This window comes from Carcharodon carcharias, chromosome 25 (genome assembly GCF_017639515.1).
Source record: "Carcharodon carcharias isolate sCarCar2 chromosome 25, sCarCar2.pri, whole genome shotgun sequence".
In the NCBI taxonomy this organism is placed as follows: domain Eukaryota; kingdom Metazoa; phylum Chordata; class Chondrichthyes; order Lamniformes; family Lamnidae; genus Carcharodon; species Carcharodon carcharias.
In genome coordinates, this window is record NC_054491.1 from 46,974,299 (window position 1) to 47,002,194 (window position 27,896).

The following is a 27,896-nucleotide window of genomic DNA, read 5'->3' on the forward strand; positions in this document are numbered from 1 at the left end:
CAAAGATTCACATTACAGACATTCACCTCTTAACCCAAATCCCAGTTCCAGACTGATCCTATTTATAGGAGCCCAAGTGAATCCCTAACTAATGTCCACTATCAGAATCCAAGTTAACACAATTAATATAGAACCAACAACTTAGACGGTTAGGCTCACTGTGTTGAATAACAAATTAACATGCCTAATCATTTGTAACCGTTATGTTTAGTGACTTACAGGCATTGGCCTCTTTACAGCTTTTTACTTTTCCTAGCCTTTCAGGGAAGGTTCCCGGGGTCAAAAACAGAAAATATTGGAAAAACTCAACAGGTCTAACAGCATCTGTGGAGAGAAAAAAAAGAGTTAAGGTTTCGAGTCCGTATGATTCTTCTTCAGAGCAGAGAGCCATAAGGACTCGAAACGTTAACCCTTTTTTTTCTCTCCACAGATGCTGTTAGACCTGCTGAGTTTTTCCAGCATTTTCTGTTTTTGTTTCAGATTTCCAGCATCCGCAGTATTTTGCTTTTATCTTAAGGTTCCTGGGGTGCTGACTTCCTTCTGCTTTGGCATGATTCTGGTGTAGCTAAGGTACCTGAGGTGTGAAAAAGTGCAGTGACCAAGATACTATTGCTTTTTGGTAACATTCATCTAGCATTTTCTGGAGGAATAAGCGGTAACAGAGGGCACAAGTGACAGAAGGCAATTCATGCAATAATTCAATTGTGACACCCAACTGCCTGCTTAGTTAGCACTGCCGATGGAAGGAACTGTTGGTTAGAGGTTAAAACTGAACTCAACAAAACATTTTAAAAATCCCTCTTCCCTTTCCTATGCTCTTTGCCTAACAAGAAAGAACTTTTAGCTGGGCTAAAGACAGAGTTAATTAAATCTATCACAATGCAAATAGCTTGAAACCTGCTTACTGCCTTTAATGGTGCTCTGTCCTCTTTATTAACTAGGGCTTGGACCTGTCTCTTTATTTGGTTTTGCTCTGTTGACCCAGTCCATGAAAAAGATATCTGCGTATATGTCTAAAAATGTGAATTGAGCAAACCTCATTTGACCCATTCCTGTCTTACTGTTCAAGGTCGGATGGAACTGCCAGCCAACTCGAGCTGTGATATTTGAGGACTGTGCTGTTCCCGTTAGTAACTTGATTGGAAAAGAAGGTGATGGATTTTCCATAGCAATGAATGGACTGAATGGCGGAAGAATCAACATTGGTAAGAAAACTTGAGAGCTAAAGAAATCAGTGGGCAGCCCCCGGGGGCCCTGCTGAACGGTTCCTCTTCTCCTTCATTATGGGAGGCGCTGTTTTGATCCACACTTCCAATCTTTAATTTCCTTCGACAGTTCTGGTGGGTATATCCCTACTACAGCTTACCATTGTGCTGAGCTAGTGAGCAGGCCTACAAAGCCAAGCCGCAGCCTGATATACCCTTGTAGCTCGCGCTGGGACCTGATACTCCAGTAATGCTGAGCTCAGAGCTGAGTGATGCAAAGCATGTCCACTGTTCATTTTTTCATGAGATGTGGGCTTCGCTGGCTAGGCCAGCATTTATTGGCCATCCCTAAATGCCCTTGAGAAGGTAGTGGTGAGCTGCCTTCTTAATCCGCTGCAGTTCATATGGTGGAGGTACACCCACAGTGCTGTTAGGAAGGGAGTTCCAGGGACAATGAAGGAAAGGCAGGATAGTTCCAAGTCAGGATGCTGTGTGTCTTAGAGGGGAACGTCTAGGTGGTGGAGTTCCCATTCATCTGCTGCTGTTGTCCTTCTAGATGATAGAGGTTGTAGGCTTGGAATGTGCTGTCGAAGGAGCCTTGGTGAGTTGCTACGGTGCACTTTGTAGTGGTACACACAGCTACCACAGTGAGTTGGTGGTGGAGGGAGTGGATGTTGAAGGTGCTAGATGGTGTGCCAATCAAATGACGTTGCTTTGTCCTGGATGATGTTGAGCTGCTTGAGTGGTGTTGGAGCTGCACTTAGCCAGGCAAGTGGAGAATATTCCATCACACTCCTGACTTGTACCATGTAGATAGAGGGTGGGCAGTTACTCTCTGCAGAATTCCCAGTCTTTGAACTGCTCTTGCAGCCACCGTATTTATATGCCTGGTCCAGTTCAGTTTCTGGTCAATGGTAACCTGCAGAAAATTGAACTGGACCAGCCATGTAAGTACAGAAGTAATTCAGAGCTAGTGGTGAAGTACAAAAATAATTGAAAAGATTAATGGAATGTTGGCCTTTATCACAAAGGTGCAGGAATATGAAAGGGTAAAAGTATGGTACAATTGTACAAAGCCTTGGTCAGACCCCATTTAGAGTACAACATTCAGTTCTATGTACTGCGTGCTAAGGCAGGATATGTTCACCTTGGAGGGAGCGTGGTACAAATTTACCGCATTGATACAGGGGCAAAAATAGTTAAATTATGAGGACAGGTTGCATGGACTAGGCTTGTATTCAAATGAGTTTAAAAGATTAAAGGATGATCTAATTGAGGTCTTTAATATAATTAAAGCCTATAATAGGTTTCATATAGCAAAACTATATTCTCTGGTGGGTGATAAGGGGACATAAACTTAAACTTAGAGTTTAAACCATTCAGGGGTGATGTCAGGGAGCAAGCAGTCGCTCACATAGAAGATAATGAAAATCTTCTCTTCCCCAGAAGTTTTGTGAGGTGTGGTGGTCAATTGAAAATTCCAGAACTGAGCTTGATAGATTTTTGTTTGGTAAGGGTATTGAGGATGGTAGAGCCAAGGCAGGTAGATTGAGTTAAGATTCAAGTTAGCCATGATCTGATTAAATAGCGCAACAGGTTTGAAGGGCTGAATAGCGTGTTCCTGGTCCTGTGTTTTTAAGCCCAATGACTCTGTGTGTGTCTCTGTATGACCGTATTTAATCTACCGTTTATTGTTTCTAACCCTATCTACGTACTTGTAATTTCTGCAGCTTCGTGTTCAGTAGGTGCTGCATATGCCTCCATTCTTTTAACTCAAGATCACCTGAAAGTCCGCAAACAATTTGGAAAACCTCTTGCCGACAGTCAGGTATGAAAGACCCTTTCCATAGAGGTACAGTCCTTGCAGAGTGCTGTCATGCATGTGATGTACAATTATTTGGCAGTACTTTAAAGTTGCTCTATGCACGGTACTCTTACAGCCAATGGAACAATGTTGGGTTAAAGGAGATGTTCAGAATGTAGCTTTTCAAAGAACTTGAAAATTTGTACTGATGGCGATGCAAAGGTGGCTGCTTCCTTATTTCATTAGGGCCCAGTGACATGCTACAAAGTAAATAAACAAGAACAGTGTAGTTTTGAAGCAGTGTCTAGCGTTGCCCTTTGACTGGCCCAAGATATCACCACAGGGGAACGTCGGAACACAGGACTTAGGAGAAGGAGTATGCCATTCAGCTCTTCAAGCCTGCTGCACTATTCAGTAAGATCATGGCTGATCTGGTTGTGGTCTCAACTCCACTTTCCAGTCTGCCTCCCATAACCCATGACTCCCTTGTCTAACAAAAAGCCTTCAATAAATGTAAAGACCCGGCCTCCACTACCTTCTTGAGAAGAGAATTCCACACTCTGCCCTCGAAAAGAAAAATTTTCTCATCTCTGTCTTAAAAGGGAGACCTCTTATTTTTAAACTATGTCCCCGAGTTCTGGTTTCCCCCACAATCACAGAAGTTTTACAGTGCAGAAGGAGCCCAGTCGGTCCGTCGAATCTGTACTGGCTCTCTGAAAAAGCATTCTACCTAGCCCCACTCCCCGGCCTTATCCCCATAACCTTGCACATTCTTTCTTTTCAGATAGTCATCCAATTCCCTTTTGAATACCTCGATTGAACCTCCCTCTGCCACCCTCTCATGAAGTTCATTCCAGACTCCAAAACTTTTTCCTGGAATAACTTTTACTCCCTTTGCCAATTATTTTGAATCTGCGCTCTCTATTTCTTGATGCTCCCTTGAGTGAAAACAGTTTCTCACTATTTACCCTGTCCATGCCCCTCAGGATCTTGAATACCTCTTTCAGGTCTCCCCTCGACCTTCTTGTCGCTAAGAGAAAACAACCTCTCCAATCTATCCTCATAGTTACAGTTCTTCATCCATGGAAACATTCTTGTGAATCCCCTCTGTATTCTCTCCAATGATTTCAAACCTTTGCTCAAGTATGGTACCTATAACTGGAAGCAGTACTCCAGATGAGGCCTAATATAGGTATTATACAGGTGAGGGGAGAGTGACTGCCCTTGATATCAAGGCCTCAGGGTAGTGCCCTAGACCCAACCATCTTCAGCTGCTTCGTCAATTACTTTCCTTCCCTAGAACAATAGAAAAGTTAAGGTGCAGAAAGAGGCCAATCAGCTCATCGTGCCTGTGTCTTTCGTCATAAGGTCAGAAGTGGGGATGTTCGCTGATGATTGCGCAATATTCAGCACCATTTGTAGCTCCTCAGCTACTAAAGCAGTCCATGCCCAAATGCAGCAAGACCTGGACAATACCCAGGCTTGGGCTGACAAGTGGCAAGTAACATTCGGGCCACACAAGTGCCAGGCAATGACCATCTCCAACAAGAGAGAATCTAACCATCGCCCCTTGACATTCAGTGGCATTACTGTCACTGAATCCCCTATTATCAACATCCTTGGGGTTACCATTGACCAGAAGCTGAACTGGACTAGCCATATAAATAATGTGGCTACAAGAGCAGATCGGAGGCTAGGAATCCTGCGACGAGTAACTCACCCCCTGACTCCTCAAAGCCTGTCTACCATCTACAAGGCGTAAGTCAGGAGTGTGATGGAATACTCTCCTCTTGCCTGAATGAATGCAGCCCCAACAACACTCGAGAAGCTTGACACCATCCAGGACAAAGCAGCCCGCTTGATTGGCACCCCATCCACAAACACTCACCCCGTCCACCACCAACGCACAGTGGCAGCAGTGTGCACTATTTAGAATATGCGGGAACTCACAAAGTCTCCTTAGACAGCACCTTCCAAACCCATAACTACTACCATCTAGAAAGAGAAGGGCAGCAGGCACATGGGAACGTCAGCACCTGGAAGTTCCCCTCTAAGCCATACACCATCCCGACTTGGAAATATATCACTGTCCACTTGCTGTCACTGGGTCAAAATCCTGGAACTCCCTCCCTGATAGTACTGTGGATGTACCTACACCACATGGACTGTAACAGTTCATGAAGGCAGCTCACCACTATCTTCTCAAGGTCAGTTAGGGATGGGCAATAAATGCTGGCCTAGCCAGCAACGCCCACATCCCATGAATGAATTTTTTAAAATGACCTCCTTACTCTTGTACTCAATGCCCCTGTTAATCAAGCCTAAGATCCTACATGCTTATTAACTGCTCTCCCAACCTGCCCTGCCATCTTCAATGACTTCTGTAGATTTACACCATGGTCCCCTGTTAATCCACCTCTTTTAGAGGCTCTCCCTTTATTTTATACTGTCTGTCCATATTCATCCTGCCAAAATGAATCACCTCTCACTTTCTGCATTGAACTTCATCTGCCACTTGTCTGTCCATTCCACCAACATGTCTACGTTCTTTTGTATTTCAAAACTATGCTCATCACAGTTGACAACGTTTCCAATCTTCGTATCATGTGCAAATTTTGAAATCATGTCCTGAACACCGCAGTCTAGGTCATTAATAAATATCAGAAAGAGCAAGGGTCCCAACACTGACCCCTGGGAACTAAACTACAAACATTCCTCCAATCTGAAAGACATCCATTAACCAGTACTCTGTTTTCTGTCACTCAGCCAGTTTCTTATCCACGTGTCTACTTTCCCTTTTATTCCGTGACCTAGAATTTTGCTCACAAATCTGTTGTATGACACTGTATCAAATGCCTTTTGAACTATCCTGCACTTGTCTAAGTGACTGATTTGGTCCTAAACTCTAGTTTCCCTACCACTCAAGTCAAAGTGATTGGTCTGTAGTTGCTGGCTTTATCCATGCACCCATTTTTGAGCAGGGTGTAACATTTGCAGTTCTCCAGTCCTCTGGCACCATCCCTGTGTTAAGGAAGACTGGAAGATTATCACTAGTGCCTCTGCAATTTCCACTCTCGCTTCCCTCAGTACCCTTGGATGCATCTCATCCAGCACTGGTACCTTATCAATTTTAACTAAAGATAGCCTTTCTAAAACCTCTTCCTTCTCAATTGTAAATTCTTCTAGTGTAGCAGTTACTTCCTCTCTCACTTCAGTCTGGGTAGCATCTTCTTCCTTTGTAAAGACAGATGCGATGTATTTATTTAATACCTCCACTATTTCTCTTGCCTCCATGTACAAGTTCTCTTTTTTATCCCTAATTGGCCCTACTCTTCCTTTTTACCACCCTTTTATTGTTTATATGCTTAAAGAAGATCTCTGGATTCCTTGTTATATTAGCTGCTCTTCATGCTCTCCCCTTGCTTTTCTTATTAGCTTTTTCACTTCTCCTCTGCCTGATTCTCCATTGAATTTTCTACCTGACATCTGTCGTACGTGAACTTCTTCCTTTTCATCTTCATCTATCTCTCTTGTCATCCAGGGCACTCTGGATTTATTTGTCCTGTCTTTCCCCTTCAAGGAGTATACCTAGACAATGCCTGCAATACTTTTTCTTTGAAGTAGCCCGTTGTTTGGCCATTATCTTTTCTGCCAATATTTGATTCCAAATCACACAACTCATGCATTCTCATCCCATTGAAGTTGCCTTACCCTCAATTAATTACCCCTGCTCTAGATTGTTCCTTGTCCATTTCCATGGCCAACCAAAACCTTATGATACAATGGCCACTGTCCCCTAAATGTGCTCCCACTGATATTTGATCCCCTTGGGCCAACTCATTCCCCAGAACCAGGCCCAATAGTGCCTTCCCTCTTGTTGGACCGGCAACATACTGCTGCAGAAAATTATCTTGAACACTTTTCAGGAACTCATGCCCCTCTCGTCCCTTTGCACTATTCCTATCCCAGTCTATATTTGGATAATTGAAGTCCCCCCATTATAATTACTCTATAATTCCTGCACACCTCTAATTTCTTTACAAATTTGTTTATCTTAATCCTTTCCACTAGTTGGTGGTCAATATACTATACCGATCAATGTTATTGCACCTTTTTCATTCCTTACCTCTAACCAGAGAGATTCCGCCCTTGACCCTTCTGGAGCATCCTCTCTCTCCAATACTGTAATGCCATCTTTAATCAACTGCCATTTCCTCACCTTTTCTTCCTTTCCTGTCTTTCCTAAACACCATGTATCCAGGAAATTTAATGCCCAGTCCTGCCCTTCTTTGAGCCAGGCCTCTGTTATAGCAATAATATCATAATTCCATTTGTCAACCTGTGCCTGCAGTTCACCAATCTTATTAATCACACTCTGTGCATTCACATATATGCACATTAATCCTGATTTAGGCTTTTTTACTTTCCCTCTTACCCTAACCCTATCTAATGACTTACTATTGCTTGTTCTAATTCTCTCCAACTCTCCAAGTATTCTACTTCATTATAGTCTTGGTTCAAACATGGACAAAAGAGCTGAACTCCTGAGGTGAGAGTGACTGCACTTGACATCAAGGCAGCATTTGACCTAGTGTGGCATCAAGGAGCCCTAGCAAAACTGGAGCCAATGGAATCGGGGTGGGAAACTTTTCCTTGTTTGGGTCATAACAGTACAAGAAAGATAATACTACTATCTGATATATCTTCCTTATCAGATAAGGATGAAGCATTCGCAACAATCTTCAGCCAGAAGTGCCAATTGGATGATCCATCTCAGCCTCCTCGGAGGACCCCAGCATCACAGATGCCAGATGTCAGCCAATTCTATTCACTCCATGTGATATCAAGAAACGGCTGAAGGCACTGAATGTGGCAAAGGCTATGGGCCTTGACAACATTCCGGCAATAGTACTGAAGACTTGTGCCCAAGAACTTGCCGCGCCCCTAGCTAGGCTGTTCCAGTATAGCTACAACACTGGCATTTACCTGGCAATGTGGAAAGTTGCCCAGGTATGTCCTGTACACAAAAAGCAGGACAAATCCAATCCAGCCAATTACCGCCTCACCATCAATAAAGGAATCATTAACAGTGCTATCAAGCAACACTTGCTTAGCAATAATCTGTTCACTGATGCCCAGTTTTGGTTCCATCAGGGCCACTCGGTTCCTGACCTCATTACATCCTTGGTTCAAACATGGACGAAAGAGCTGAACTCAAGAGGAGAGAGTGACTGCCCTTGACATCAAGGCAGCATTTGACCGAGTGTGGCATCAAGGAGACCTAGCAAAACTGGAGTCAATGGAAACCAGGGGGAAACCTCTCCGCTGGTTGGACTCATACCTAACACATTGGAAGATGGTAGTGGTTGCTGGAGGTCAATCATCTCATTTCCAGGACGTCACTGCAAAAGTTCCTCAGGGTAGTATCCTCGGCCCAATCATCTTCTGCTGCTCCATCAATGACCTTCCTTCAGTCATAAGGTCAGAAGTGGGGATGTTCGCTGATGATTGCACAATGTTCAGCACTATTTGCGACTCCTCAGATAGTGAAGCAGTCCATGTCCAAATGCAACAAGACTTGGACAATATCCAGGCTTGGGCTGACAAGTGGCAAGTAACATTCATGCCACACAAGTGCCAGGCTATGACCATCTCCAACAAGAGAGAATCTGACTGACACCCCTTAACATTCAATGGCATTAGCATCACAGAATACCCCACTATCAACATCCTGGGGTTTACTGTTGACCAGAAATTGAACTGAACTAGCCATATAAATACTGTGGCTACAAGAGAAGGTTAGAGGCTAGGGACCCTGCGACAAGTAACTCACCTCCTGACTCCCCAAAGCCTGTCCACCATCTACAAGGCACAAGTCAGGAGTGTGATGAAATACTCTCCACTTGCCTGAATGAGTGCAGCTTCTGCAACACTCAGGAAGCTTGAAATCATCCAGGAGAAAACAGCCCGCTCGATTGGCACCCCATCCACAACCCCAACCAACTCATCCACAATGAGTCAAGTGACCTCCTCTGAACTGTTTCAAAAGTAATTATATCTTTTTTTTCAAATATGGAGCCCAAAACTGCACACAGCACTCCTGATGCGGTCTCACCAAGGCTCTGTACAGCTACAATAAAACTTCCCCACTTTTATATTCCATTCCTCTTGCAATAAATGCCAACATTTCATTTGCCTGCCTAATCACTTACTGTACCTACATGTTAACTTAGCAATTCATTTATTGGGACACCCAGATCCCTCTCTACCACCGAGTTTTGCAACCTCTCTTCATTTAAATAGTATACTGCTTTTCTGTTCCTCCCAAAATGAACAAGTTTGCATTTGCCCAAGTTATTCTCCCACCTGCCAAATATTTGGCCTCTCACTTAACCTATCTATATCCCTTTGAAAACTCTCTACCTCCTCTTGACAACTTACTTTCCTACCTATCTTGGTGTCAAATTTAGCTACCATACGTTCATTCCCTTTATCAAAGCCATTGATATAGATTGTAAATCGTTGAAGACCCAGCATTGATCCCTGTGGCATTCCACTAGTTACAGTTTGCCAATCTGCAAAAGATCCATTTATCATACTTTCTGCTTTCTGTTAGCTAACGAATCCTTCATCCATGCTAATATGTTTTCCCCTACACCATGTAATCGTATGGTAACCTTTGATGTGGCATCTCATCAAATGCCTTTTGGAAATCCAAGTGCACCACATCTATTGGTTCCCCTTTATCTACCTTGAATGTTACTTCGTCAAAATACTCCAGTAGATTAGATGAACACGATTTCCTCTAAACAAAGCCATGTTAACTCTACCTGATCACATTGTGATTTTCTAAGTATCCTGCTATAACCTCATTAATAACGGGTTCTAGCACTTTCCCTATGACAGATGTTAGGCTAAAGACAGGGAGTCCAAGTCATTTCAAAGTAACCAAATCAAAATTGAATGGGATACTCATGGAGTATCCCAATGATAAGAGTTTAAAATCAATACAATAAAACCATTTCTGTTAAATACTATCAGATTGCCAAACAGCCAAAATCCTAGTCCTCCTTCAAATGAGGGAGGGAGGAAATGGTGAGGATAAGTTGAGTGACCCCCTGAGCTCATGTGGTGATTCAGTGTGAAAGCACTTGGCTGACAAGAGGCAGATTGAAGGGCCTAGCTCTATGTGCAATTCTGTGATAAGGAGTTGTAGATTAGGAATAGTATTGTAGTTGTAATGTTCCTGGACAAGTACTGCAGAGGCCTGGAATTCTGCTACAGATGCAGCTGGGGGAGTTCAAATTCAGTTAACTAAGTTCATTAAGTCTGGAACCTCTGGGATAAAATCCCAGTGTCTGTAATGTCGTTGAAACTACTGGATTGTCGTAAAGAGTCACTGAGTCAATGTCTTTCAAGGAAGGAAATCTGCCACCCTTACCTGGTGAGACTTCCATGTGACTCCAGATCCACTGCAGTATGGTTGACTCTTAACTGCCTTCAAAAACGCCCTAGAAAGTTGCATCAAATTGCTCTGAAAAAAACAAGTAAAAATAGAGCAGGACGGGCCTCGCCATGCTGATTTAGGCATCAAATGTGATAAATGCATGCTGCCCAGTCAACCCTGCAAAGTTCTTGGGCCAGAATTGGGAGAGCTGGCCCTCCACCACATGGTAGCAGCATGTGTCATCTAATAGATGCACTGCAGCAACTTGGCAAGGCTCCTTCGATAGCACCTCCCAAACCCATGACCGCCACCAAATAGGAGGACAAGGGAGCTTGTGCTTCAGGTACTTCACCAAAGGACTCAATCAAGCTAGTCAACACAATTTGCCTTTGACAAAATGCTAATAATTTTTTCCCCCAGATTATTGTCTTTGAAAGTTTCCTCATCAACAACATTAGGTTGACAGGGCTATCACTGCTGGGTTTGACCCATTCCGCTTCCATTTTTGATTTTGAACAGGTTAGAATGTTTGCAATTCTCCAGTCCTCTGGAACTGAACATTCCCATCCACAGTTTCTAAGATAAATTGATGAATTGTGGTCAGGCTCCACTACCTCCAGCAACTTAAGATGCATCCCATCCAGACCAGTGACTTCAAGACCATAAATAAAAAAAGCATAAATGGCACCTCCAGGGAGCATGATGGGATACCCTCCCCCATTCTCCCACTTTCAACCACCAATACTACCACCACTACCAATGGGGAACAAAGTATCCCTGGGAGTGCAGTGTGCTGGGAATTCAGTGGTGTTAGCGCAATTTGTAGAACCCTGTAGTTCATTGTATGATTTGCACTGATGCTCAGCTTTGCTGTGTGCTTCTTGCAGTATCTGCAGTTTAAACTGGCTGAAATGGCAACTGGACTGGTAGCATCCCGTTTGATGGTGCGCAATGCCGCTGCAGCACTCCAGGAGGGTCGGCAGGATGCAGTAGCCCTATGTGCAATGGCCAAACTCTTTGCAACTGATGAATGTTTTACAGTAAGTCGTGAGTATCTTGTTAACTCTTCCAGTCAGAGTAACAAAGGAGCAGAGGGTTAAACAATAGTGCTGGTTGCACAGTCTGAATACATAAGGTGACTCCAGGCTTCAGAACTGCACCAGCCTTGTACTTGCTCCTTTTATGTTCCAGAGATACATTTAGAATTCTGAAGAGTTCAGTAAGGTTAGCAGGAAAGACTGTTTTCTGTGGTTGGGGAGTCAGTGATGTTGAGTTATTAATTTTAAATTGTCATTGTAAGTGTGGAAAGGGGTTAGAAGAACTTTCTTTATACCAAGGGCTGTTGGAGCTTGGAATGCTTTGCAACAGGGAGCACTGGAGACATAGACCAGACCATCTTTTAGGGGAAAATTGGACAATTATTTGATGTACAGAGCTGTGAGGAGAACACAGTGCAGTGAGATTCATTTTGGAATGCCAAAGAAAGAGAAAGCACAGTATGTTGAAAAAAGAGACATGTCTGAACACAGTGACAATGGGCCACCTTCTGAGCTGTAAACTTGGTTGGTTTTAGATTCATTTCATTAGGAAAACTAATTTGTTAAGCATTGGTCAAACATTGTAGGAGTATAAAAGCAAAATACTGCGGATGCTGGAAATCTAGAACAAAAACAAAAATACCTGGAAAAACTCAGCAGATCTGACAACATCTGTGGAAAGGGATACAGTTAACGTTTCGAGTCTAAGTGAGTTCTGATGAATCATTCGGACTTGAAACGTTAAGTATCCCTCTCCGCAAATGCTGTCAGACCTGCTGAGTTTTACCAGGTATTTTTGTTATTATAGGAATATAGTCCAGTTGGCACACAACTAGAAAGGCCACAGCCATGTAGATAAGCTTCTCTACACACACGGCCAGACTTTCAAAACTGGGGGGTCAGGATTTGTTGCAGAAGCAATCAAAGAGCCAACGTTATGGGGATTGGGTGGAGAGAACAAAAGACCCATTCACTGCCAATCAACAGCCATTCTGCTCCTTCTTAAGACGTCCGTCTGGTGCAGAATGGAATTTTAAAGTTTGTTTTGGTGAAGCCAAACATCCTGGTGCAGATGAATATACATGTACAGGCATCAAAAGGCTGAAAGAAGGTGAGGAAGTACCAAAACTCCCAATGTGCTCCATCTATTCCCTGAAGCTCCAGTGTTCCACCACAGCAAGACACTTTATTGAGCACAAACTAAAACTAATATCAACTAGACTTTGGATATTGCATTGCCAGGGCTATCAGCTGAGCCAGAGATAGCCAACAAGATACCAGTCAGGCCTCTCAGAAATTAAGTCCATAATTTGGTCTTCCATAGGTTGAGAGATGAACTTTAATCACATTTCTCTATTGTCTATTTATTTTAGAAATTGTTATTTAAAGTGTTTACTTGCATTATCTTAATGTCTCAACAGACACACACCATTTTTGTTTAAAGTGTCACGACTCACTGGGGATACTGCGCTGTAATATCAAGCTCCACTGCTCCCGAGCCATGACAAATGTGAGAAGTTTAATCAGACCATCAAATTGCCCCAATTCTACCTAATTGTTTAATTTAGGTTAAAAGAATACAAGCACCAGGTTTGTAAACATAACAAGTAAATAACTGTTTATTAAACAAATTGTAACCAGTGGCAAAAAAAGAAATATGAACTGCTAACTTTTAACTCTATAACTTAAACTCTACTCCTTAAACCCCTATACATAAACACACATACACACACGCATAAGACACACAAAACCTGGCCACTTGATCAGGAGCCAATCAAAACGCTGTCGTTAGGCAGTTCCCTCTTAAACCAAGTCTCCTTTCCAGCACCATTCTGTCCAACCTAGCACACACTGCTCCAGGAGGTAGCAACGTTGTAGACTTTCTTCTTCCTGCTTTAGTGAACATCTCTTTTAAACTGAGTCATGGTTATTTTTAAAGCCACGGACCAAGAAAAAATAAAAATATGTTCTTTACAAAAGTGACTGAAAAGAAGCGATTTCTTTATGTTCAGACATCTCAAGGTGCTGCATCTTCAATAAACATAAACAATATGCACAAAAGTAGATCTTCAAGAAGAAAACTGACTGACCAGGAAATCTATAAAATGAACTCTGTCTCTCAAACAGATCTGTAATCAGGCGCTACAGATGCATGGTGGTTATGGCTATCTAAAGGATTATGCTGTACAGCAGTTTGTTCGAGATACCAGGGTGCATCAGATCCTAGAGGGTAAGTTTTTAATACAATTTATAAAATGATACAGCACACAAGAGGCCCTTTGGCCCATTGTGCCTGTGCAGGCTCTTTGAAAGAGCTATGCAGTTCCCCTGCATACAACAACTTACATTTATATAACACCTTTTAAAGTGATGAAACATCCCAGGGCACTTCATAGGAACATTATGGAGCAAATTATAACACCAAACCACAAAAGGAGATACCAGGTCAGATGACCAAAGGTTCAGGTAGGTTTTAAGAAGTGCCTTAAAGGAGGAAATCAAGGTAGAGAAATGGAGGAGAGTACGAAGGGTATCCCAGAGCTTGGAGCCTAGGCAACTGAAGGCATGGTCACCAATGGTGGTGCAATTAAAATTGGGGGTGCACAAAGGCTATAATTAGAAGAACACATATCTTAGAATGTTATGGGGCTGGAGGAGTTAACAGAGATAGGGAGGGGTGAGGCCATGGAGGGATTTGAAAACAAGGATGGGAATTTTAAAATCAAATTGTTTTGCTTGATCAGGAGCTAATGTAAGTCAGTGAGCACAGTAGTGATAGGGGAATGGGGCTCGCTGAGAGTTAAGTCACAGGCAGCAGAGTTTTTATTGACCTTATGTTTATGCTGGTTGAATGTGGGAGACCAGCTAGGAGTGCGTTTGAATAGTCGAATCTAGAGTTCATGAAGGCATGAATGTGGGTTTTAACAGCAGATGATCTGAGACAGGTGTAAAGTCAGGCAGTTACAGAGGTGGTATTAGGAAGTCTTAGTGATGACACATATATGCTCATCCAGTACAATGGCTTCAGCATTCCTCATATTTAATTGAAGAAAACTTCTGCTCAACCGATACTGAACGTCAGATAATTTAGCAGTAATGGATGAGTAGAGACAGCTGGTGATGAGGTAGAGCTGGATGTCACCAATGTGAAAACTAATGTCTTTGGATGATGTTGCCGAGGGGCAGCAAGTAGATGAGAAATAGGAGGGGACGAAGGATAGTTCCTTGGGGTAGACTAGAGGTAACGGTGCGGGAACAGGAAGAGAAGCAATTTCAAGTGATTCTCTGGCTACAATCAGATAAGAATGGGGCCACGTGAGAGCAGTCCCACCTAGTTGGACAACAGTGGAAATATATTGGAGGAGGATGGCATGGTCAATCATTCAAAGCCTGCAGACAGGGCGAGAAGGACAGGGGGAGAAAGTTTCTTTGTAACTGTGACAAAGGCAATGTCATTTGTGACTTTGGTAAGAGTCGTTTTGCTACAGTGACAGGAGCCATCCCTCCTGATTTCAAACATGGAGTTGCAGACTATGCATTCCAGATCATAACTGACTGGAAAACAAAATGTTTTATTGTATCACTTCTGGTTCTTTTATCAATCACCTTAAATCTAGTTTCTGACCTTTCTGCCAGCTGAAACTGTGGACACCTCACTCCACACCCCCTTTAAAATTGTATCATTTGTATTACCAAAATCTATAGCTTCAAACTTATCTGCATTAAGTTCTGTCTGCCACATGTCTTCCCCATTCACCAGTCTGGCTGTGCCCACCTGAAGTTTTTACTATTGTCTCCTTTGATTACAGTATTTCTGAGTTTCATAGCGACATAGGACTTAGGAATAAATTAGGCCATTTGGCCCTTTGAGCCTGATCTGCCATTTGATAAGCTCATGGCTGATCTGGTTCTGGTTTCAACTCCAGCTTCCTTTCTGTCCCCCATAACTCTTGTCTATCAAAAAACTATCTAACACAGAGCCTTGAATAAATCCAATGACCCAGCCTCCACTACTTTCTGGGGAAGAGAATTCCAATGGCTAATGACCCTCTGAGACAAAAAATTCCTCACCTCTGTCTTAAACAGTGTCCCCCAGTTCTAGTCTCCCCAACAAGGGAAAATATTCTCCCGGAATCCACCCTATCAAACCCTCTCAGGATCTTATATGTTTCTATAAGATCTCCTCTCATTTTTCTAAGCTCCAATGGGTATAAGTGCAACCTGTTCAATCTTCCTTAAGATAAGCCCTTCATCCCAGGACTGAATCGGGTGAACCTTCTCTGAACTTCTAGTACAAGTATATCCTTTTTCTTATAACCGATTTTTACGATCCCCTGATCTTTTTCCCTCATGCCCACTGTGACGCCTGCTGTAAGTGGGAGTGGAAGATCCTAGTGTTTCTGTGTGAAGAAATAACGTGATATCTTTATTTCCTGTAGGAACCAATGAAGTGATGCGAATGCTTATCTCAAAGAACCTGCTGAATGACTAATTTTGTTGTGCATTAGCACAGCTCTGCACGGGAGAAACAATTCATTTTGTTGATTATGTTTCATGGAAAGACTGTTTCTACACTCCATTGTAACTGACCAGTAAAATGCAATAGTTTTCTTCTGTTTAATTTTTTCTTGGACTTGTAACTGGCATGAATCTTATATGGTTGCAAACCCATGTGTAGCAACACGGCAAAAACACCAACCATGAACAAATCCTCAGTGTTTCACCGTTCACTGTGGCAACAGCGAGGCTGACCACTAACTCGGCAGTAACCCAAGATCCCAGCTGGATACTGAATCCTGGAATCCTGTGGAATATTAGCCATTTTGCGAAAGTCTTGGCAAGAAACTCTGTCACCTACAGCCATAGATATCATTAAACTATTGTATAAACATCCTGATACATAAGTCTTATTTTGTTTCATAATTGGTTAAGCTACCTACAGATGTCAATTCTGAGGCATAAGCACTGTTTCACAGTCCTGGCTGTTTCAATCAGCTGTGTATGTTGAGATGAAAGCAGGTCAGGAAGTTCCAGTCTCATCAGAAGATGTAAAAATTGCCCATCTGTTTTATTTTAAACATACATTGAATAAAATGGATTAGCACATTAAAGGGTCACGCATGACTCAGCTGACCCCTCTTAGCTGGACATTAAGGTTTAAACCAAGAAAAGAAAGTTGTCTTTGTGTATTTAAGATATAAATGTTCATTCTTTGTCCTTTCCTCAGGCAGTTAAGCAAGTTCAATGGGCTTCAGATCTCGAGTTCAGCCAGGAATAGGAGCAATATCGTGTTCCCTTCTCACAGCAAGCAGAAATGAATAATCAATGAGAGTAAGGCAATGCCAGTGCTAAATGAACAAAGTGAGTACAGTCTGTTCAAGTCAGTAAGGTACAGCATTAACAAAGTGAAATCAAGTAAATTTAGAAAAGGTTCTCCATTTAATCAACAGAGGCAAAGCTTGTAGAGTGTATTGCAACATTTAATCTCAATCCTTCAAGCAATATGTGAGACTTAAACTGTAGTACAGCAGTGAAGAGTAACACGTTTGAGAGCCAAAGTGAGAAGAAAATGAATAGTAAAGGAGGAAGATAATGGTACAAATGGCAACTCAGAAAAGGGAAGCAACTAGGAGGGAATGAAACAACACAGCAAATTCTGAATGCTGTTAACAAGCCAGAAATATTTAAATTCACCACCTTGTTCTCATGTTCACATTTCTGTCCTCGGCCTGCTACAGTGTTCAGTGAAGCCCAACGCAAACTGGAGGAACAGCACTTCATCTTCCGATTAGGCACTTCACAGCTTTCTGGATTTAACGTTCAACAGCTTCAGACCATGAACTCTGTCTTCCATTTTGATTTTTTTCCACCCTCCCTCCCTCTCCCTATGCCTCCCCAAGTGCCAGTCTGTATCTTGTTCTCATGGTTTTCTTTCAGAAAGCTCTGTTCTGCTATTAACACATTCTGCTATCTGATCTTTATGCCAGTATTAACACCTGCTTTAGCCTTTAAACTATCTTCCTTTGTCTTGTGTCCATGACATCTTTGTTATTTTATCTCTCTTGACCTCCAACCTATCCCTGAGCTTTCTACCTCTCTTCAGCTCTAAAGAAGGGTCATGCGGACTTGAAACTTGTTTCTGTCTCCACAGAAAGAACTGACAGACCTGCTGAGTTTTTCCAGAATTTTCTGTTTTTATTTAATATTAAACGTGAACTACAAATCTAACTTTACTAAGCCTCAGAGTGGCCCTAGACTATGTTCTGCTGTTCTTTAAGCATAACTCAATTTAACTTACCTCAGTTGCAATTACATTTCTGCCTGTTATAATTTAAATATATGACAGCATAGTAGTTTCTTACTGAACTAGTAATCCAGAGCATGTGTGTTCAAATCCCACCATCCCAGTTGAGAATTTGAATTCAATTTAAAACAGTGGTGAATTTTAAAACCAGTTGCTATCAAATTAAGTAATCATGAAACTGTTGGATTGTTAGAAAACCTAGCTGGTTCACTAATAACCTTTAGGGAAGAAAACAGCAGTACTGGGGCATTACCTGCACCAGACAGACTGCAGCAGTTCAAGGAAGCAGCTCATCACCAACTTCTAAAGGGATGGATAACAAATGCTGGCCTTGACAGTGACACCTATGTCCCATCCCATGAAAGAATATGTTTAAAAAAAACTGCCATTCTTCCCAGTCCAGCCTTTATGTGATTTCAGTTCCACATCACCATGGTTGACTGTTATCTCTGAAGCAGCCTAGCAAGATTCTCTGTTGTATCAAAGGCCCCAGCACCTTATCAGGGCAATTAAGAGTGGGCAATAAATGCTAGGCTTGTCAAAGATGGCACAATTTAAGAATGAGTAAAGAAAAAGAATACTTTGTAAAACTTTAATGACCTCAGTCTAAATGTCAAATATAAAGACAGCTGGTTTAACATAATGTTGACTGTTAAGCAGAATGTGAGAGGAGGACCTTGGAACAAGCAGTCAGCAGCACATAGAGAAGAACAACCCCGAGTCAGGCAGTCAGCCGCACCTAGCACCTAACATCACTGGAGAATCATAAGTTTATTGGTTCATAAAGAACTGCTGTTAGGGACTGTCATGAAAGTAAGAAACACGAGCAATAGGGAAATAAAGTAAAGTTGAGGCCAGGTAGAATAAAGTTGCATTAGTAAACCAAACTGAAATAAAGTTAACACAAGGCAAGTAAATTGAAGCTATGGCAGGACAGCTCGGTCATGTGGAATTGTAATATGTGAGAAGTTGTGGACGCTACCAGTGTCCTAGATGACCACATGTGTAGGAAGTGTCACCAGTTGCAGAACCTTGAGCTCTGGTTTTTGTAGCTTGAGTGGCGGCTGGAGTCACTGGCGCATCCGCGAGGCTGAGAGCTACGTGGATAGCAAGTTCAGAGAGATGGTCACACTGCAGCTTAGGAGCCTGGAGCAGAAAGGGAATTGGTGACCGCCAGGCAATCCAGGAAAGCTTGGCAGGTAGTGCAGGAATCCCCTGGGGTCCCACTAACCGATTGGTTTTCCGCTTTGAATACTGGTTCCTCGGAGGAGTGCAGTCAGAGCCAAGTTTGTGGCACCACAGGTAGCTCTGCTCTATAGGAGGGGAGAAAGAAGAGAGAAAGAGCAGTAATAATAGGGATTCGTTAGTTAGGGAACAGACAAATGTTTCTGTGGTCATAGAAATGACTCCAGGATGGTATGTTGCCTACCTGGTGCCAGGGTCAAGGATGTCATGGAGCGCTGCAGGACATTCTTCTGAGGGAGGGTGATCAGCCAGAGGTTGTGTTCCACGTTGGTACCAATGTAGGTAGGAAAGGAGATGAGGTCCTGAAAGCAGACTTTATGGAGCTTGGAAAGAGATTGAAAAGCAGGACCTCTAAAGCAGTAATCTCAAAATCCCAAGTGTAAGCGAGTATAGAAATAAGAGAATTGAGTGAATTAACACATGGCTGGAAAGCTGGTGTAGGAGGGAGGACATCAGATTTCTGAGGCATTTTTTTTAATTCATTCATGGGATGTGGGTGTTGCTGCTAAACCAGCATTTATAGCCCATCCCAAATTAACCTTGTTCAGAGGGCGTTTTTAAGAGTCAACCACATTGCTGTGGGTCTGGAGTCACATGTAGGCCAGACCAGGTAAGGATGGCAGATTTCCTTCCCTAAAGGACCTTAGTGAACCAGATGGGTTTGAGACCGGTTCTATGGAAGGTTGGACCTGTACAAGCCAGACGGTCTAAACCTGAACAAGACTGGGACAAATATCCTCGCAGGAAGATTTCTAAGTCTAATGTGTGTTTGTGAATAAAATCTTTAAACAGTTACAACATCACTGCTTTACATTATAGGAGCATAGAGACAGGAATAGGCCATTCAGCCCCTCGACAATTTTGTTTAGCTGAAACAGGCACAATGTATGTACATGCAAAATAAGTGACAGCCATTTGCTGATTCATTCCTCAGGGCAATGCCTTGACCAATCAGGGTCAAACTGCCTGGTTTAAATTTCAAACAATGCTGCGCAGTTAATTGTCAGTCACAATCAGTGGTGTACTCTCCATTGAAATACCATTTGCCAACCAACCAGCACTCTCTTCACATAAACATAAATTGTTGTTTTCCCCTTATATTGGTATTCTTGCGAGTGTCCTGATGAGTGCAAGACGAAAAGTTTTGCCATGTCTTTTTTCAGCAATACTCAAGTTCTATATTACCAAACGACTATTTGACCTAGCTCTAATTGTAATGTGCACCCTTGTTCTTGACTCTCCCACTAGAGGAATTTTTACTATCTATCCTAGCAGATCATTTAATCAAGGTAAACACTTTAATGAAATCAACATCAGCACCATGCATTTATATAGAGTTTTTAATGACATAAAATGTACAGCAAGCAATTAGGCAAATGGTATGTTAACTTTTGTAACAAAGTGACTGGAGTATGAATTTAGCAGTCTTACTACAATTATTAGGGCATTGGTGAGGCCACACCTGGAGTACTGTGTGCAGTTTTGGTCCTAGCTAAGTAAAGGGATGCAGGACCTCATCCGTCTTTATATCTGTGTTGTTGGTATTGATCTGGACTATGGCCTATAGCTGTTCACTCCCCCCCATCCCCCCACCCCACCAATGTTCTGCAGCCACTCCTGACATCCTTGACCTTGGCACCAGGGAGGCAACATACCATCCTGGAATCATGTCTGTGACCACTAACTATTGAATTCTCTATCTCCCCTTCTTCTTCTCCCTGTCCCCCAACCCACCTCACACAGTTGTGCTACTCATGGTGCCATGGACCTGGTTCCATTACACTCCCCAGAGGAATCGTTGCCCTCAACATTGTTTGAATGCTGGTTAGAGAACAAGATGCAGTTAGCGGATTCCTGCACTACGTGCCTGGTCCTCCTTATCTGTCTGGCAGTCGCCCATTCCCTCTCTGCCTGCACACCCTTAAACTGCAAGGTGACCATCTTCTGAAATGTGCTATCCATGTAGCTGTCAGCCTCAGATGCACCACAGTGATGCCAGTAGCTGCCCAAGCTCCAAAAGCTGGCGCTTGAGATTTTGGTTGTCCAGGGCAGGAGAGGTATTCTGGAATTCCCTCATGGAACAGGATATGTATTTCACAGGACTGAGGTCCCTTGTCATCCATCTATTTGTTATATTATGCAAATTTACCAGAAGCTAATTTATATAAGATTAAGTAATCAACGGCTAAATCTTACTTCTGGGGCACATTGCCCTACTTCAGGGGGATATGCGGGGCTGCAGCATGCAAGTCTAAGCGGCGGCACTTCCACCACAATTTTTCCATGAAGAGCCAATTCCAGCCAATTAACAGTGCTGGGCAGGTAACAGTGCTGGCAGCTCGCACAGCGATGTCATTTTGAAGGCATATGCAGCAGTCAGGCAGGTTGAAGAGACTCACAGAAAGCAAAAGAGGCAGTGGAGGATTGACTTCAGCGCAAGGAAGTGTCGCTCCATGATTCAGTGATGCCTCTCCGAAGATGCTTTTGCAGGTAGAGAAAGCAGAGATGTTCTGTTTCCAGCAGATGAGAGAAGGAGGCCAGCAAGTCTCACCAAGCAGGCATGGCTGGAAGTCACAGACACCAGGGGGTGCTGCAAGAACCTGGATCATGTGCAGGAAGAGATTTAATGACCTGCTGCATTCTAGAAAGGTGAGTGGAATTGCAAACTGGAAGCTCAGAAGAAATTAAAAGGCTCCCATGAAATATGAGGCCAGGTGGTAGTTGGTGCATGAGGGTAACGCCAGATACCAACGTCCACGATGAGGCACCCGGTTCACACGAACTCGAACCCCTTGCTCAATCATGGGCAATTGCTGCATTGTGATGGCTGCATAGCCGTCTGTGCAACATCATGTTGCACGTTTACAGTGCCTCAGAGTATCGTCCACAGAAGAGCCACAAAACAGAGATGACACTGGATATGTTGTACTTGTAGGAGAAGCATGCTCAAAATGCCAGAGATCATCAACGAACTTTAGGTGGAGTGCCTTTCAGCGCCATGGTGAATCTGATGAGGGGAAAAGACCATGGAGATTGGATGGGTCACAGTAGGAACCCCTGAAGCTGAGGGCAAAAGTGGTGTGGAAGCTGTGGAGAATGAGTAAAGCGATCACTGCACCCAACATTGCTGAGACAGTGTGGCCTGTGTTGTCTGTATGGTCCTTTCACACCACTGGAAGCACCTGACCAAGGGGCGGCACCAGGGCTTGGTTAAAGGAACAGCTGTTTCTCTGAAATCACATCTCTCCAGCAGGTACAGCAGCAGATGAGGAACAAACCAGAGCTGCTGCTACACTGGAGAGCTCAGAGGATGGCCACACCATCTCAAGACACTTTGTCACTTTATTCCAGAGCACTGACCAGTCCAGATACATAGCACTGCACAGATGCTCTCAGGAGGTAATGGACACAATGACAGCTTTGGCCACTTCCTCTCAGAGGGGAGGCCCAGTGATGCTCAACCCCAAGCAGAAGGAGATCCTTAGGTGTCATCAGCAAAGCAGCAGATGTTTTAGTAGCAGTGTGAAGTGTGTGAACATCTGTTGGAGTTTCCAGACCCATACACAACAAGGGGTCCAGCTATGCCATGAGTAACACCAGATCTCTGGCATGTGAACACGTGATGTCTTCCAATTGAAAGTGTGGCAATCCTCATGGAGAGACACATGGAGCATATCACCAAGATGATGCAGGGGGTACACACAGACCACCATAATGTAGCCTCTTCCATGAGGTCCATGGAGTGATGGGTGGGTGAGCTGAACTACTCTAGGCAATCACAAGAGTGCATGTGGAGCTGATGGGCCAGAAGAGAGGCAGGCTGAAGGCAATGGGAGTTCCTCTGCAGGCACTTTGATTGCTGAAGGCAGATCCTCAACCCCTCTGACGATGACACCAGTGCTGAATGCGGGATTTAATTACTGAGGCAGCCCCGTGTGTTTCAGGCTCAAACAAGGCTCAGGAACTCAGAGGATGCATGCCACAACCATCTAATGCATGAAAGCAAGCAAGGCAGCATTCTTCCCCACATAAACTCCAGGCATAGGGTACCTTGTAGAAGTGGGTGTAAGCGAGTGTGAATGCATGGACTAGCACTTGGAGTTTCACTGGATGATAATTTATAAGCTGCATAAACCCTAAAAGTTAAAGGTCTTGACATTCAATGTATGGGCGACTCCTGTATTTATTTTTATACAGCTGTTGACAGTGACCGGCTGTGGAGTCAGATAGATGGATGGTGTATAAAAGTGAAGGCTTCATGAGTACCTGTATTGACAGAAAGCCTTGGCATATAGTGCTGCCGGGTATAGAGAAATGCTAATGGCCTCTTATGAAAGGTCAACAAGGTTGCCTCTGAGAGAGAACTCCTTGGTTCGGTGGCACCTTGCACTGTGAGACATCTGTTGATCAGAAAATCATGTATCTCCCTGCCATGCATGTCACTGTCCAGTGAGCTGGGCCCCCCGACACCAACTTCATGGACTTGCACCTTTGAGCTGCCTCATGCTGATCCTCCTCCTCTGAGGAAATGGCTCACTCAGGGTCTCCCTCTGGCTCCAGCACTGTTCCCCTCTGGAGCGCCAGGTTGAGCAATGTAAAGCAGATGACCATGAGGCTGGGATGCCTTTGATTGTATGTGTTTACAGGGCTCCCCTAGATCCATTGAGGCACCTAAACATCATCTCAATGGGGGCCCTTGTAGTCCTGTGGCAGTGGTTGTACGTATCCTCTGCTTGTGTATGGGATTGCATACTGGGGTCAGAAGCCATGACTTCGATGGATGCCTCCTGTCCCCGAGGATCCAACCATGAAGGTATTCAAGTGGCCTGAAGAACTGATGTAGCTGGGAGTGTCGAAGAATGTTGGAGTTGCAGCAGTTTCATGGAAACCTCGCACACAGCTGCATGATCCTCCATCAGTTGGTCACAGACAACTTGAACATTGAGGGAGTGGAACCCCTTCCCATTCACAAAGATGCCTGGCTACTGTGAGGGAGCCTTGAAGGCCATGAGTACAGTCAATGTCCTCCTGCGGCTGGAGAAATCCAGCCATGGCCCCAAAGTCCTGACTGGTCTGATTGGTTGTGAAATTGATATATTGGCCAGCCTGATGGTACATTTCATTTGTGACCTCCTTTATGCAGAGATTGGCTGCTGTCTCAGAGATGCCACTTAGATCTCTGACAATCCCTGGGACAAACCACAAGCAAAAATACCCAGTGTCAAAGTTGCCTTTAAGGCTACAGGCATTGGATGTTTGCCATTTCCCATTGGTATCAACTCTTGCTCCATACCACCTACCTACACCACCTACAGATGCAGTCTTCGCAGACATTGGTGTTTTGACATCTCAGGAAGCTAAGCGTCTGTTGGCACACCTTTTCAGCTGGGTAGCACCTTCAGTGCCTGTGTGGCTGCCCTCTTGTTCCCATGCTTCCTCCTCATCCATGTCCAATGGCTTCCTAACCCACGGAGCTTCCCTGGCTGTTGTACAGTTGCTCCATGTGCATGTGGCCCAATCGCTGCACCACTATCTTCCTCATTGGGAGATTCAACGCCTGAAAGCGTTGACCCCATAGTCAGATGAAGGGTCCACTGTGATGAGTCTCTCAAGAACCTTGTCCTGCCTCCAGTTGCTGTTGTGAAACTGGGAGACACCTTTCCACTAACTGCACTTCACTTTGGTCCTACCCTCTGCAGTACCTTAAACTTGATGGTGTTGCTTCTTCAAGGCGGTTAACTTCACAGTAAGGCTGCGAGTTCTCTCCACAACTCAACTGCTGCTGACATCCTACCTCCTTTGAGTAGGCGAGTCTCTGAGCCTCCGTGCACTCTGTACACCATTGGTAAAATTGGAAAAAGGTAGGATAATACTTAACATTGGCTGTTTAACCTTAATTACCTGCCCACTGCCAATTTGTCAACCACTGATCCAACCTTTGTCCACAACCAGTGAAATTGGTCAGCGGCGGGAACATGTTGGAGAGCTGGCCGACACAGGCCCAGGCTAGGTGAGCTAGGAATTGAATATCTACTCTAATGATTTGTAAAAGTTTAGCACAACTTCCTTGCTTTTGTACTCTATTTCTCTATTGGTGAATCCAAAAGTGTCAATATTTTCTCAATTGGTTCTACCAGCTTTAAGATTTATGTATGAGGACCCCCACCCCGTTTCTTACATCTCTTTTAAATTGTACTGTTTAGCTTATATTGCTTCTCCTAATTTTTCCGACCAAAATTATTACTTCATACTTCACTGCATTGGATCTCATCTGCCATGTGCCTTCCCACTTCACCAATTTGTCCTCTTAAAAAGCCAAATATTGCAGGTGCTGGAAATCTTTGGGAAGAGAAACAGCATCTGTAGGAAGAAAAACAGAGTTAACTTTTCAGGTTGATGACTTTTCATCAGAATAAATGAAACAGAACATTGACCTGAAATGTTAACTTTCTCTGCAAAGAAAGAGTTAACATTAACTCCCAATTCCTACCTCCATGCAACCAGTTAAATTCTGCCCAAAGTTAATTTAAATTTTCATGATAATTAGCTCCACCACACACCTTATGATCTGACATCCTCCTCCACACTTACTGCAAGGTCGCTTTTTCAGGTTCCTTGGTAATTTGTTTTATACACTCTTAAATTTGCTGCTGCCATTTTGTTTAAATCTCAGGCCTCTCCCATGGTGCTCTTTGTAATAGATACTCCATGGCAGAGATAAACCCTACCCTTAGTAATAATATCCCATTGCCACAGAAAATATACAACCCATCGACATAGAAAATATACAACCCATCGCCATAGAAAATACACAAATTCTTTCCCTTTGCTGCAGGTTTTATATCTTCTCCGGCTAGCACCCTTGATTATTCAGGGGTCACTAGCCACAGCTTATGCTGTGATTTTACTACTGGGCAGGGCGAGGAGGCAGACCTCAAGTCTGTCTCAGCCAGAATGGGGATCAAACCCCATGCTGTTAGCATTATTCTGAATCACCTGCTAGCTGTCTAGATAACTGAGCTAACCAGTCCCCCTAGGTTATATATACATTCCAGCAAATGGTACAGGGCATATACCAATTGTATCCTGTTACTAGGAAATAGAGATGGTTTAAGTAAGTTATATTTGTATTTGTGGGTGTTAGGAATGAGTTTTAGCTTTAACATTTAAGTTTGATTTGTACTTCTGTATTTGTGTGTTAAGAAAAGGTCAAGTTGAGTTTCAGTTTCACTTTAAAAGGTGCCTGCATTTCTAATGAGTTTTAGGATTCTCAGAAGTTAAATTAAAAACAAGACTGGTAAAAACTATGCTGTTGCCTAGCAACAGTGGTCCAGAGAGGCAAGCATCACCCACCCACACACGCGCACACACACAGAAAAACTAAAGAAACAGCAGTTTTGACTTTAGTTTGAAGATAGCTGCCTAGCAGAAGTAACCTAGAAAGGACTGATAGCCAACCTAAGCTAAAGTTGGTTTAAAGTAGTTGCCAGAAAGAGACTGGAGCAGAAGGGACAAATAGCAGGTTCCAGGCTAAAGAAGGAATCCCTCAAATCCAGGGTAGTGGAGCAGGAGAAAGTCCCAAGAAGACTTTCTAGACAATGGAAGGACAGGAACCTGGAAAAGGTCCTGTTAAGTGGAGTTAAGAGTGAGGAGCTCCAAGCTTAAAGGGATAAAGGCATCTGAGAGTTTGGGAGAAGATTTCAAGGTGAGTTCTTGGAGAGTGGAGATTAGAAACCCTTTTGTGAAAGACAGAGTGCAGTGAGACTGGTTGGCTCATGGTGTGCCAAGCGTCTGGGGGTAGTTTGTGGAGAGATCCATAGCATCTGTCTGGGGTGGCACCTGTCACTTAGTTTCAGAGTGTGATGTGTCTGACCACAGGTTGCCTATCGTTTGACATGGACTGTATACTTACTGTGAACATTAGAGTATAAGATAGCTTTTGCAGCTTGTGTTATCCTTACAAATCTATATATACATGTAAAGGCATAGTTATGGGCAAAGGAGTACTGTAATATAGTTCATCTTTCTTGTTAAATAAATGTTTTATTTTGTTAAAGTTCATTAGCTGACTCCTGTGAAAGTAGTTCAGTAGCCACTCTCCACGTATCTAAACAAACAAATTAAAAGTTAGGATCTATCAAGCTGTGTTCCACTCTGGGATCAGGCTGCCCAGTGGTAACATCAGCTGGGATCATAACACTGTGGTACAGGTAACATTAACACCCCACCCCATTGTGCAGATAACATAAGTCCCAAACTATGGTACAGTTAATACATGCAGACTCCTGCATGGTACAGGGAATATGTTGTCCTCCTGCAACAGGTAATGTACATTTCCTACCCCATGGTCCAATATTCACAGCCCTCCCCATGGTACGACTACCTCATGGTGCAGGTAATATACATGTCCCGCTCGGTGGTATAGGGCATATACATATAATGCTGTATAGTACAGGAACTATACACAATCCACCTCTAAACAGGTAATACACATTCCACTTCATAAGGTGGGAAATAGATACATCTCACCCCATAAAAACAGAATAAAATATTTTTTCATAAGAACAGGTAATATGTAGAGCCCACCCTGTAAAATATTTACAATAATAATCTTTTGAGCACATATTCTGAGTAGGCTATAATAGCTTTATTACAAATACATTTCTGAGGCCTAATGTGGTAAATTGCAAAGTCCAGTTGATGCAATTGTTGCTGTTGTTGTGGTCTCAGCAACTTGAGGAGCTCTGGGAGTTTGTGCAGGTCCAATCTGTAGCCTCCCTTGTTTGAAACCGACCTGGATTATAATCAGAAAGATGGCTTATGAATGTACATTCTATAAATAAATACATTTTAA

At 43.3% G+C, this 27,896-nt stretch overlaps 2 protein-coding genes across 4 annotated transcripts in view; one reads left to right on the top strand and one right to left on the bottom strand.

The window, feature by feature from the left end:
• The window catches only part of acad8 (acyl-CoA dehydrogenase family, member 8), a 68,218-nt gene extending 51,834 nt beyond the window's left edge, over nucleotides 1-16,384 (top strand). The window contains exons 7-11 of one of the 3 annotated variants that reach the window (XM_041174627.1): nucleotides 1,070-1,205; nucleotides 2,936-3,033; nucleotides 11,344-11,496; nucleotides 13,621-13,723; nucleotides 15,933-16,384. In XM_041174627.1, the coding sequence (XP_041030561.1) occupies nucleotides 1,070-1,205; nucleotides 2,936-3,033; nucleotides 11,344-11,496; nucleotides 13,621-13,723; nucleotides 15,933-15,985 (543 nt within the window). In that variant the 3' untranslated portion in view covers nucleotides 15,986-16,384. Of the gene's footprint in view, nucleotides 1-1,069; nucleotides 1,206-2,935; nucleotides 3,034-11,343; nucleotides 11,504-13,620; nucleotides 13,724-15,932 lie in introns of those variants that run through there. The other 2 variants (XM_041174628.1, XM_041174629.1) reach the window with 2 other exon arrangements.
• Nucleotides 16,385-27,613: 11,229 nt separating this feature from the next.
• panx3 (pannexin 3) overlaps nucleotides 27,614-27,896 on the bottom strand; it is a 49,966-nt gene continuing 49,683 nt past the window's right edge. Inside the window, exon 5 of the mRNA XM_041174507.1 lies at nucleotides 27,614-27,836. Within this exon, the coding sequence (XP_041030441.1) occupies nucleotides 27,769-27,836 (68 nt within the window). The 3' untranslated portion in view covers nucleotides 27,614-27,768. The remainder of the gene's footprint in view (nucleotides 27,837-27,896) is intronic.